Raw genomic sequence first — 13,646 nt, 5'->3', positions numbered from 1 at the left:
CTGTCGGATCTTAGGTGCATTTTTTCCGCCGGCCACTAGGTGGCGTTTCCGTCGAATTCCGCGTGATCTAAAGATAAGCCATGTTAAAGCAGGTGTAACTTTGCGACAGGAAAAACCGACTAGCGACGACGTACGAGATTGCGACGAACGCTCGGATCTTCAGGGATCGCCGTAACTAGTAATTTGCATATTCTACGCCAACCGCAATGGAATCGCCACCTAGCGGCCGGCCTAGAATTGCATCCTAAGATCCGATGGTGTAAGTCAATTACACCTGTCGGATCTTAGGGCTATCTATGCGTAACTGATTCTATGAATCAGCCGCATAGTTAGAACGGGCGGATCACAGAGATACGACGGCGTATCAGGAGATACGCCGTCGTATCTCTTCTGTGAATCTGGCCCAATGTGTTTATCCCTTTTCTCCAAAATAGGATGTTTGCTGTGTGGAGCAGATTTATCATCTCTTTTACATAGCACACCATAAATACAGAAGCTACTAGCTTAAAATGTGTTACCACCTTCACAGAGATAATTAAAAAAAATATATATGATTAGCTATTTTAATACCTACAAATATGTAATTGCCATAAAATAAGGTTACTGATTTATTTTTTTCAAAGGCTAAAATTAATATTGCTTAGTAGCAATAAACAGATATAAATTGCTACGTGTGTTGAAACTAAAGGGCTTTTGGCAATGCCAGCTAGAGTCCTGCTTGCTCCCAGTGACATGTGTAATATAATCCAGCAGCAAGACAAGGCTTCTCTGCTTGCATCAATCCCACCAAATGTCTCATACACTTTCTCCCATGGGTGACAGTAATGTCCTGCCTCGCCCAGGGCTGCCACCTCCCAGGCACAGGCTCCACTGGGGGAGGGAGATGTCAGAGCAGACAGTGATCTCTATCACTTACAGTGCACCATGTGTTACCTAGTATAGAGTCACTGCTTTCTTATCTGTCATTTACCCAGAGGAATGACACTGGGAGCCTGTGTCTGATGTCCACAGAGTCTGGGAGACAGGCATCACAATCCTGAGCCAGAAAGGTAAGTGTGGTGACATTCTGATCATCAATAAGGTGAATTAGGTTTAAAGTGAATTTAAAGGGAGACTTTACTTGTCTATCTAAATCAGAATCATATAATGATGTGCTTTGCATATAGTACCTATGGTGCTGACAAACTTAATTAGTGTTGTGATTTCTCTAGCTTAGAAAAAAACATTGATGTAAAACAACAATGCCAATTAAAAATGAATCATTTTAGTATAGTGCTATAGATAGAAGTAGAACTTTGTAGACGCATGATAACATCCTTTTATAGACATGCAGTATATGTGTGATTGTACTCTGCTCTTAGCCTGTGGCATAATATACTTTGATTTGACCATACAAATTTACTATATTTATACAATTTTCCTTAATTTGATGAAATGCTCATAGGCTGACTGTGCATGGTAAAATTGACGGGCGCTCTAAAATCCTTCAAGGAATGTATTCATGTTATTAGGGATTTTTTTTTAGCATTGTATTATTATTTTATATTATGAAAATTCTAATGTTATGCAATGTTATTCTACAGTTGTTTGCAAAAGAAGATATTTGTATACGTTGAAATATTGAATGATTTTCTGAAAACATTTTGTAAAAAAGTTCATTTTCACATTGAACGTGGCTCCCAAACAAAATTGGCGTCTTTTTTCCCACAAATAGAGCTTTCTTTTGGTGGTATTTGATCACCTCTGCAGGTTTTTAGTTTGTGTGCTATAAACAAAAATAGAGCGACAATGTTGAAAAAAAATGAATATTTTTTACTTTTTGCTATAATAAATATCCCCCAAAAATATATTAAAAACAATTTTTTTTCCTCAGTTTAGGCCGATACGTATTCTTCTACAATAAAAAATATTGTAAAAATGTTCAATTTCACATTGCTTAACCACTTAACCCCTGGACCATATTGCTGCCCAAAGACCAGAGCTTTAACTGACAATTGCGCAGTTGTGCGACGTGGCTCCCAAACAAAATTGGCGTCTTTTTTTCCCCCACAAATAGAGCTTTCTTTTGGTGGTATTTGATCACCTCTGCAGGTTTTTAGTTTGTGCGCTATAAACAAAAATAGAGCGACAATGTTGAAAAAAATGAATATTTTTTACTTTTTGCTATAATAAATATCCCCCAAAAATATATGAAAAAAACATTTTTTTTCCTCGGTTTAGGCCGATGCGTATTCTTCTACATATTTTCCGTAAAAAAATCGCAATAAGCGTTTATTGATTGGTTTGCGCAAAAGCTATAGCGTTTACAAAATCGGGGGTATTTTTATGGCATTTTTTTTTTTTTACTAGTAATAGCGGCGATCAGCGTTTTTTTTCGGTACTGCGACATTATGGCGGACACTTCGGACACTTTTGACACATTTTTGGGACCATTGGCATTTTTATAGCGATCAGTGCTATAAAAATGCATTGGATTACTATAACAATGCCACTAGCAGTGAAGGGGTTAACACTAGGGGGCAGGGAAGGGGTTAAGTATGTCTCTGGGTGTGTTCTAACTGTAGGGGGGGTGGCCTCACTAGGTGAAATGACTGCTCTTCTGTTCATACATTGTATGAACTGAAGATCAGCATTTCTCTCCCTGACAGGACAGGGAGCTGTGTGTTTACACACACACAGCTCCCGGTCCCCGCTCTGTAACGAGCGATCACGTGTGCACGGCGGCGATCGTGCCCGCCGGGCACGCGCCCCTAGTGGCCTGCGCGAGAGCCGACGTATAGCTACGTGCTCTCGCACAGGGGAGCCGACCTGCCGCCGTAAAATGACGGCAGCTGGTCGGTAAGTAGTTAAATAATCTGATGTTATTAACGAAAAACCTTTATGTCATTTGTTGACACCGGGAGTAAATATCTTGAGATCTTATAAACAGCAAACAATTACAACTTAAAAAATGTTGTGTGTGATCAGTTTTAAAGCATTACTCCAGGTTTAGTTTCTCTTTGTTTGTGCCAAGCTATTTAAAGTAAAATGAAGTAACGTAATAAGTAGTAACTGTTGAACAATTTGTTCAAACACATAAATAAACACATGTTATAATTTGTAGTATTCACCATTTCAGATTGTAAAGTTTTTTGTGTGTGGATTAGCGCTATTATTTTTTTTCACTTTACATAAAGTAAAATGAAACCTGGAGTTATGCTTTAAAGGGGTTGTAAAGGTTCGTTTTTAATTTCTAAATAGGTTCCTTTAAGCTAGTGCATTGTTGTTCACTTACCTTTTCCTTCGATTTCTCACTTCCTGTTTCTCCTCAGTAAGCTTGCCCCCATCATCCGAGCTGCTTTGGCTGGGGATTACTCATCGTGTTCGCCCCCTCCCTTGGGACTGCATCCCCTGCAGCGTCTCCCTGCAGGGATGTAGTCCCAAGAGAGGGGGCGAGCATGCTGACTATCCCCCAGCCAGACCAGCTCGTCTGATGTGGGCAAGCTTACTGAGGAGAAACAGGAAGTGAGAAATTCAGACAAAAAAAAAAATTAGAAGGGAAATCAAAGGAAAAGGTAAGTGAAGCAACAATGCACTAGCTTAAAGGAACCTATTTAGAAAATAAAAAAACAAACCTTTACAACCCCTTTAATGTAGCCACACTCTGTTAGGATAGTACAACATACTAGCGTTGGACTGATTTTTAAAACTACCTTAAAGGAGGAGTATGGTCAAAGCTTTTTTGGCTATACTTCTCCTGTGGATCACAGGAGTGCAGTTCTTTCCAGAAGCCTGGACATACAGCTGGCTCAGCCTCTCAGTGAGTATTTGACTTTAAGGGTGTATCTACTCAGCAGGACACGGCCAGCAAAGAAAAATGAATAGCAACTATTGGGCCGGATAGAGCCCCTCCAACTTCCAGCTTTTGGGCCGGACAGGGCCCCTTCTATGCTGGTAGTCAGAGGCTCTCCACTGCCCTATTCTCAGTCAGCCTACTCTACAGGCAGAATCTCTTACCTACACCACTACTCCAAGCTGACCAGCATATCTCTCCAAAAGCCACTGGGTGGCAATAACAACAATATACAAAGAAAAAGTCGCGCTAAATATAACTAATGATAAGATGCACTGAAACCAGCGCAAAGAATGTGAAAACCAAAGTGACATAAATAAACATGCTGTGAGCAAAATAAATGGTGAATAGGATGACACGGTTGTGGGTATGACCACAATCAACAATGCAGTCCAAAAAATACAGGTGTTCACATTAAATGGTCTCCCAAGTGAAAAACTTTATCCACAAAGGTCCTGGAAAAAGTGATGATAGAAGCACCTCCACCACGATCACACACTGACTCTTAACAGAAATGTACGATCTCTAAATTATAGGAGATCATAAACAGCATAGACCGATGATATCCTTGAACATTATCGCCAACCCAGGACACTCTCACTGATAAGTTGCCTCAAGCAGTGCACCAGTAGGAGATATATAAAAGAGAGGAGGGAACTTTTTTATTAGTTTATTAGATAATAAAAAGATGTACACTTACATCAATTCTGTGACATGGAGCATATAAAATAACAAGCCGGCCGGCTCCTTGAAAGTGCAGCCCGTATCTTCCGGGTCTGATCACTTGACGCGGTGACGTCAGAACGTCGCCTCCCAACGTTTCGTCTCGATGGGGACATGGTCACGGTATACAGGCGGCATTCTGAATCACCGCATTTAAACACAGATGGATTGGTGCAGCCTTGATGTGAGTCCTAAAAAGGCCGCAACCGCGCCATCTTAACTAATGGAAAAAGGAACTATCTGGGAAGGTTACCCGCCAGATGTCTTACAATAAACGAAGGACAAAAATAAGAACAAGTCGCCCCGCACATCCATCCAATATCACATGTATGGAAATATATACCATAAAAATAGATGCTTATTCAAAAACATAAAAAATCAATTATAAAAAATAATAAATCAGACTTTAAATCGATCTATCTGTATGCCATATCTCTATTAAAAAAGATCTTTATGGACTGTAGAACTCAACCGTATGTATCCCAATATGCCCGGTGAGTTTCATCAGGAAGGATCACACCCACTATCAGTCACTAAATGGATGTTAAAAAACGTCATAAACTAATTATAAATAATTAAAAACGGGAAAAATTATTAATTTTGTTTAACAGCTGAATAGGACTCACATGCATCCAGTTCACAAGTTATAACACAATTATCCCATCAATTCTCTCCTGTGCCAGTGGGTGGCACAGGAAAACCCAATTAGGGGGGAATTGATACATTAGACAATGTATTTAAATAAATAAAAAAATGCTGCAACATAAATAGTTAACCTAAGAGTTGTCAATAAAACAATTGACATCGACATCTATGTTCAGGCCAAAGGGTGTATAGCATTTAAGTTTGTGCACCCATGACATTTCTAATTTAGATATATTATGCACCAAATTACTCCCTCTCCAGTGTGGACTGAACTTATCAATACCCAGGAAGATGGTATTATTTGGATCCCTACTGTGTGCAGTCAAATAATGCTTTGACACTGAATGTTTGGTGTAGCCTCTTCTGATATTACCAATGTGTTCGTTTAAGCGAACCTGCAGGGGGCGTTTAGTCCTGCCCACATATTGCAGGCCACATGGACACTGGAGCATATAGACTACCCCAGTGGTAGAACACGTGATGAACGGCTTGATGGAATAACTCTTTGAAGTGCAACTGGAAATGAATGTGGTGGTTCTCTTAACTTTACATCCATTCAGGGAACAAACCTGGCATCTTCCACATTTATAGTACCCGGTTAGACCAGAAAAAAACATTGGATCAATACTGGGAGGGTTCAAAATATTGGAGGCTAGTTTGTCCTTCAGGGAAGGCACCCCCCGAAAGACAACCTGAGGTTTATCCGGTATTAAATCACTGAGAATTTTGTCATTTTTTAAAATATGCCATTGTTTACTAACTATGTGTTTCACATTGGCATGCTGACACGAATAGTCAGTGACAAAAGGGCTCCTAAACCTGTCATTATTTCTTCTGTCCTTTTTTTCTCCCAATAAATCAGCTCTATCTACATTGTTGACCAAATCCAAGGTATCAGACAAAAATTCTGAGGAATAGCCCTTTTCTATGAATCTCTCTGTCAGAACACCTGCCTGTTCTACAAATGTTGCATGTTCGCTACAATTCCGTTTTAAACTGAGATATTGGCTCTTGGGCACTGACTTTAGCCACGAGGCATGATAACAGCTATCCTTGGGTATGAATGCATTCCTGTCTGTGGCTTTAAAAAAAGTTGATGTTACAAAGCTGTCATTACTAACAGAAAAGTTCAAATCCAGGAAGTTGATCTTTTTTTGATTTGCCTCGTAGCTTGAATGGATCCCCCTGTTGTTCACATTAAGGGAATCCATGAAGAGAGATAAATCTCTCTCCGTGAAATCCCATAGGAGGAGGATGTCGTCTATATACCTGGCCCACAGAGTAATCTGGGGCCTAGTTTGGACACAGACGACATCCTCCTCCCACTTGGCCATGAACAGGTTCGCCAGGCTGGGGGCATATTTAGCCCCCATGGCGACTCCCCTGTCCTGCCTATAAAAATGGTCATTGAACCAAAAAAAATTATGGGTGGCCGCATATTCCAACAGCTCCATGTTGTAAGAAACCTGCTTCCTTAATAAACCTGAATCTTTTTTTAAAAAATATGAAACTGCCTCCAAGCCCAAATGATGGGGAATTATTGTGTATAGTGAGGTGACATCTGCGGTCACCATCCATAAATTAGTGGATGGTTTGAGAGCGGACAACAAATTGATGATATGCCTAGTGTCTTTGAAAGATGATGGCATATTCCTTACCAAAGGCTGCAGATAGAAATCGATATACTTGCCCACCCGGGACGTGATGGAGTCAATCCCACTCACAATGGGTCGTCCCGGGGGGCAAGCAGGATTCTTATGCACCTTTGGGAGATAATAAATAATAGGAATCCTAGGGGACTTCGGAACCAAAAAGGATCTCTCCTTTTTATTCAGAATACTAAGATCAAAACCTTTAGATATAATCTTTTCTGGAATTTTTTTATATTTGTCCCCAGGGTTTAAAGCCAGAAGGGTGTACGTGTCCCTGTCACCCAGAATACGCTGCATTTCTTGCATATAATCCTCTTTATTTAGGACAACTATGCCCCCCCCCCCCTTATCCGCAGGGTGAATAACTACATTTTTGTTGGCACAAAGAGATTCTATGCCCTTTTCAATATTTTGCTTACTTCTAACCTGTTTGATATTTATAGCATCTATATCTTTTAGTGTTAGATCCCTAAAAACTGTCAATGAAGGGGGCAAATGACCAGGCGGGTTGTAAACTGAGGCATTAGCTAGACCCGAATGAGCATAACCATAAGAGGCAGTCCTGGACGGAGATTTTTAGGTGGAGCGTATTTCAGTCCCCTATGCAGGACTGCCAATTCAGGTTCTGTCAGGGTGTGCGCACTCAGATTAAAGATGCCAGTACCCACTACATCCTTGGTCTTTTTAGACTGAGCGTGCCTCCCCCCTCTAGTTCCTCTTTTAGTTCTACCACTCTTTTTGTTCCTTGGCTGGCCTGGGGAAAACCCTCTATCTGGTTTGCCTCATGGCTAATACCATAATTGAAATCATACTGTCCTCCACTTCTACCATCAGCGTTATTAGTCCCAGGCAGTAAACGGTAGTCATCCTCTTCAGGATTTACCACGTTTCCCAGGGGTAAAAAACTATTGTGGGTTAACACATTATAGTCAACTTCATAGTCACCCGCATAATGGACCACCTCCGTGTCTCTATATGTCTGGGGTGGACCATAATTTTGACCTCTGGGTTGAGACAAGCCTCGAGTATTCCTATACTGATTGCCAAAGTCATTAACATAACCACGGCCCTGGGGCAGTGGGGGACCATATTGTCCACCTCGTCTCCGTGCTCTAGACGGGCCTGAACCTCCCAAATGGAATTGGCCTCGGCCTTGGGGGCGGAAGGTGGGTGGAGGGGCAGTGGTGCCATCTCCCCCCTTCCAACATTATTTTGATGTGGAACAAATGGTAATTTAACGCTCCTCTGTTGTCCCCCTGGGGTTACCCCAGCAGGAGAGCGGCCCTGGGCCCCACCAGAAGGAACAGAGTTATTGGAAATACCCGAAGCAACAACAGCGTTAGGACCTACACCCTGAGATGTAGTATCCATGTCTGGATTGGTTGTACCATTTGCTTCTGCCAATAATTTTTTCTGCCAGTCAAAGACTATATGGGAGTGATAATCCCCTATGTCTCTGTTAAATGTTTTCTTTTTTTTTGTTCCTCTGCTCCCTCTCCTCCTTTTCAAGTAACTTCAGGAGGTTTTTTGATCTTTCTCCATACTCGTCACTTGACATAAGAGGGATGAGTTTCTCTTTGATAAGCTTGATCTCATCATCCAACCTTTTTAACTTATTAGCCTTACGCTCTCCCAAAAATTTCAATAGGCCTAGACCAGCCTCGTTAAAATATTTGTACCAACCTTCCAAGTCGGTTTCTCCCTTTTGGGGACAAATCTTCCACCTTAGGCTTCGAGGTACCATCTGGTGTTTAATATAGGTCTCAAGAAAAACTATATCCCATTGAGTGTTCAGCTCTGAGACAGTGAGGTTTTTAAGCCTCATAAAAAGACCCCCCCCCCCAAGTCTCCATCTCCTTCTTTAAAGGTCTCAAAGACTCCTTCAGTGTTAACAATAACAACATAAGACCACTCACAGAAAGTATCCCTACGTTCACGATAAACTTTATTCCTGTGTACTTCTACTATACTTATGTTAACCCTGATGCTCCACATTGTGACTGTGTATTACCAGACTAAATAAAACCACTTACATTTCCAAATTATCTGAGTCTTCCTACCTGATCTCTGCCAAATTAAAGTTAACTGTTAAGAATACCATATCCATAGACTTCCGAAGCTGTGATCCTCACCACCCATTATAGTAACTCTGCCTGAAGCATTACAGATAGCACACACCTCTCTACCAATAGGAGGAAAATGGATCCATCGGAGATAGTTAACCACATGGCAGCGTTCAACCAGAGACTTGATGCTCTTTCACAGATGGTCACAGACCTTTCAACGGAGAACCAAAATCTCAAATCATATGTCACTGATAACTTCCCTACTTAGGCTACACACCCCAATACCCCAGAACCAAAAATAAGCCCACCAGACATCTTCTCGGGCGATAGAAGTAAATACAGAGAATACATTAACGCCTGCAAACTGTTGTTTGACATGAAGACACAAACTTACGCCACCGACAGAACAAAAGTTTGCACTGCCATCTCCTACCTGTGAGGGGAACCCCCGAGCCTGGCCTAATACTTTCATAGAGAAAGAAGATCCAATCCTAAACTTCTTCAGAGACTTCAGTGCTGCCATGGATCTTCTATACAATGACCCAAGCAAGCAGATCTCTGCGGAGTCTGCCTTACGTGCTCTGCGACAGGGAAAACCCCATGTTGAAGATTACATCGCCCAATTTAAACAGTGGGCCACTCAGTCCGAGTGGAACCAGTTTACCCTAAAAAAAACAGTTCCGGCTCGGCTTATCAGAAACCCTGAAGGATGAGTTAGCCCACACTGAATTACCCCCTACATTGGATGCTCTTATACTCCTCAGCATATCCATTGTTAGATGAATGTGAGAACGGAAGGCTGAGAAACTCTCAGGGGTTACCTATTCGGTTCCTTCTGGCCATACTGCGGATTCCGTGGTATCCACGGAAATCGATGCAATTAGAGGACCGCTTACACCAGCAGAGAGGTCTAGGCGAAGATCCCTTTAGTATATCTATAGTAAAAATTGATAAAATCAATGCAAGTATTATCAAATCATACAGCAGCGCTAGTTGTCAAGTCCTGAATGTGACCACTCTTTTTCATCTAAGATAATACATAAAAGTGTAAAAGTTCTCCAGAGGTCAGAGAGTGAGTCAAAGTTCAGTGGGAAAGGTGTTCCTTAACAAATGTTCAGCTGTCCACAGCTGGTGACATCACATGTGCAAGATACACCCGTCAAACGTCTCCCGTGCCAGTATCCCCTCAAGGAGATCTACTCACCAGAAAGTAGAATTATTCAGGCTCTGAACATCAAATCCTTAGATCATCTCCACCTCCATGAAGCTGCGACCTGACCAGAGTGTTATTCGCCTAGTATCCACCAGGTGTCAGAATGCCCAAAAATAGAAAGAACTGGATATGGTGTGATACCGTTTCAAGACTTTATTTAACACACAGTGTCAGTGCACTTCAATAACAGCATTTGTTCAATTTTAAAATAATAAATTTGCAGCACACATTAGGGCTAGTTCCAGGCTCACAGTGGGGTTACATAAGCCAGTGTCTGTCCGCATCCACCGCGTCCACCGCTGAAGCACACCGCTCTGTCACCGCACACTGGAGCGCTGATGGAACAGCGCACAGTGTAAAGCTGCCTGTGTGTCGTGAGGTCACGCCCTGAAGTTTCATCCTTCCGACTTCCTCTGAGGGCATGGCCTCCCGACGTACCCACACAGTTTAAATTGCGATCAGACTGGGTGAGCCGCGCCTCCAGCATTAACCCCTCGTCTCCACACCATCTCTCGCGGACACCCGGGAGGATACATGGGGGATTCATTCACTGGGGACATGCTTACAATTCTCGTTACATGCTCAAATCACCAGCAGTGCTAACCACATACAGTACAGACCAAAAGTTTGGACACACCTTCTCATTCAAAGAGTTTTCTTTATTTTCATGACTATGAAAATTGTAGATTCACACTGAAGGCATCAAAACTATGAATTAACACATGTGGAATTATACATAACAAAAAAGTGTGAAACAACTGAAAATATATTTCATATTCTAGGTTATTCAAAGTAGCCACCTTTTGCAGCAGACACATCTCTAGAACTGTTAAGAGGAGACTGTGTGAATCAGGCCTTCATGGTAGAATATCTGCTAGGAAACCACTGCTAAAGAAAGGCAACAAGCAGAAGAGACTTGTTTGGGCTAAAGAACACAAGGAATGGACATTAGACCCGTGGAAATCTGTGCTTTGGTCTGATGAGTCCAAACTTGAGATCTTTGGTTCCAACCCCTGTGTCTTTGTGCGACGCAGAAAAGGTGAACGGATGGTTCTACATGCCTGGTTCCCACCGTGAAGCATGGAGGAGGAGGTGTGATGATGTGGGGGTGCTTTGCTGGTGACACTGTTGGGGATTTATTCAAAATTGAAGGCATACTGAACCAGCATGGCTACCACAGCATCTTGCAGCGGCATGCTATTCCATCCGGTTTGCGTTTAGTTGGACCATCATTTATTTTTCAACAGGACAATGACCCCAAACACACCTCCAGGCTGTGTAAGGGCTATTTGACCAAGAAGGAGAGTGATACCTCTTGAAGCTCATCAAGAGAATGCCAAGAGTGTGCAAAGCAGTAATCAAAGCAAAAGGTGGCTACTTTGAAGAACCTAGAATATGAAATATATTTTCAGTTGTTTCACACTTTTTTGTTATGTATAATTCCACATGTGTTAATTCATAGTTTTGAAGCCTTCAGTGTGAATCTACAATTTTCATAGTCATAAAAATAAAGAAAACTCTTTGAATGAGAAGGTGTGTCCAAACCTTTTGTCTGTACTGTACATTAGGGCTATACTAACATCATCCTTCAACAATCCCCAATAGACAAACCATTCTGACGTATAATTTGATACATATGAGGATAAATAAAGCTATATATTGTCATTTCAAAACATGCTTAAAAGGACTAAAGAAGAACATTTCTGCACACCCCTTTAGCTCTGTATGTATTGTGGAGCGCCACACCACATCGCTGAAGACTGACCCCTTACTCAGAAAGAAAGAGCTGGGTAAGTCAAGTTACCTCTGCAAGCTAATAAACCCCCACTTACCAGACTCTAACTATTTCTTGTCTTAGAGAAATTCTATAGGATCAATTTATAGGAAAAACAAGATTACAGAACTCCAAGATATGCTCAGCTCTCTCTCTCTCTCTCTCTTTTTTTTCTTCCAGGAATGAGGTTTATTAATTATTTGAAAGTTGAACTCTATGAAAATATAAAAGACACAAATAATGCAGCTCCGTATTAATTAATATAATGTTAATTTTTATTTATTTTTTATGAAAGCAGCGTAAGGACCTACATTTGACTTGATATCAGCCTTTTGCAGTCACCTGTTCTGCAGACAGTTCTGGTATTTACACGCCTTACAATTTAAATAAAATAAAAATATTGATGTATTATTGACTACAGGGCTGTGTTTTAAGCTGTGCCTGGATTTTAGCTTCAACTACAAACAGATATACACAAACACCACTTTACTCATGTATTCATAAATATATTAACAAATATTTATTAAAAAAAGGTATGTTACATAGACTAGAATATGACAGTTTCCTGTTATCTCATCCTCATCAATATTCACACTGGGAGAGCCTGAGTTACCATTATGAGTACAATGCAACTAGTTTGAACATACTTATAGGAAAAGCACACAGAGGATGACCTCATCAGTGTGCTGCTTCATCTTTCATTGCCCAATCACAGTGAACAGCTCAAAAGCAGTAAAAAAAAGTGAGATCATCATCCTGACTTTGCTGTCTGGCTGAGGTGTCTAAGTCAAAAATACAATTACAAATTCTGTGTCAGGTAATGCAGTACCACATACTTTATATTTATTTTAACTATGAATTTGGGTGCTGATTTGGAGTGCAGCTTTAGGCAACAAAGTTATGTCTGTTATTATATGGACATATAAATATATTTAATTTTTAACAATGCTTTTCACATAACCTGCCACATAAATCTGATATGATATTAATCATATAGAAAACTGCAAGGTTTTAGAAATCATGCTTGGTGCATGACTGCATTATTATTATTCAATCAATATGCCTACATCGTAGTATTTTGGCATACTGCTCTATGGGGATAGCTTATTAACTAACCATTTGTTTTTTTTCTGTTTTTTGTTTTTTTGCAGTGTATTATAAGACATGGGAAATGGCTCCATGAAACCCAAGCCATTGAGGCAGCCACATGGACAACTACTGAACTTCTCTGTCAGTGCCTGTAGTAGTCTTCACAATTCAGATGCAACTGATGGAAAAGTTTGGGAACTTGAGAGAGAGCTCAGGTTGAAGGACGAGGAACTTCTCAAAAAAGAACACATATTTCAGGAGTTGCAGGTGCAGTTTACCAAGCAAACTCAAGCGATTTCTGAAATCACAGAAGAACTTCAAAGCAAGTGTGTTCAACTTAACAAACTGCAGGATGTTATTAATATTCATGGGGGGCAGTCTTTAACACCCACTTTAAAAATGTTGCATTCTTCCCCAACTAAACATCTCCAGACATCACCTTCAAGAGCTTTACAAACTTCACCATTTAAGACTTTGTCTGGGTTTTTTAACAACAGCAAAAGAAAAGGAGCCAAGGAGGGGATATCTGCTGAACCAACTACCTGGCTATATGACCAAAGCAATGCACCAAAGTTTTCATTTGAGAAAGCTTGTGTTAGGAAAGATTTAAGGTGAGTTCTAATTGTTAATGCAAGGTTGTCTCTCTTAATAA

General features: G+C 40.9%; 1 protein-coding gene across 1 annotated transcript in view; it reads left to right on the top strand.

Annotated features, from left to right (window-relative positions):
- Nucleotides 1–887: 887 nt before the first annotated feature.
- The window catches only part of PRKG2 (protein kinase cGMP-dependent 2), a 124,492-nt gene continuing 111,733 nt past the window's right edge, over nt 888–13,646 (top strand). Inside the window, exons 1-2 of the mRNA XM_040325109.1 lie at nt 888–1,049; nt 13,057–13,605. Of these exons, the coding sequence (XP_040181043.1) occupies nt 13,070–13,605 (536 nt within the window). The 5' untranslated portion in view covers nt 888–1,049; nt 13,057–13,069. The remainder of the gene's footprint in view (nt 1,050–13,056; nt 13,606–13,646) is intronic.

Source organism: Rana temporaria, chromosome 1 (genome assembly GCF_905171775.1).
Source record: "Rana temporaria chromosome 1, aRanTem1.1, whole genome shotgun sequence".
NCBI lineage: Eukaryota > Metazoa > Chordata > Amphibia > Anura > Ranidae > Rana > Rana temporaria.
This window is presented reverse-complemented; position numbering and strand designations above follow the sequence as displayed.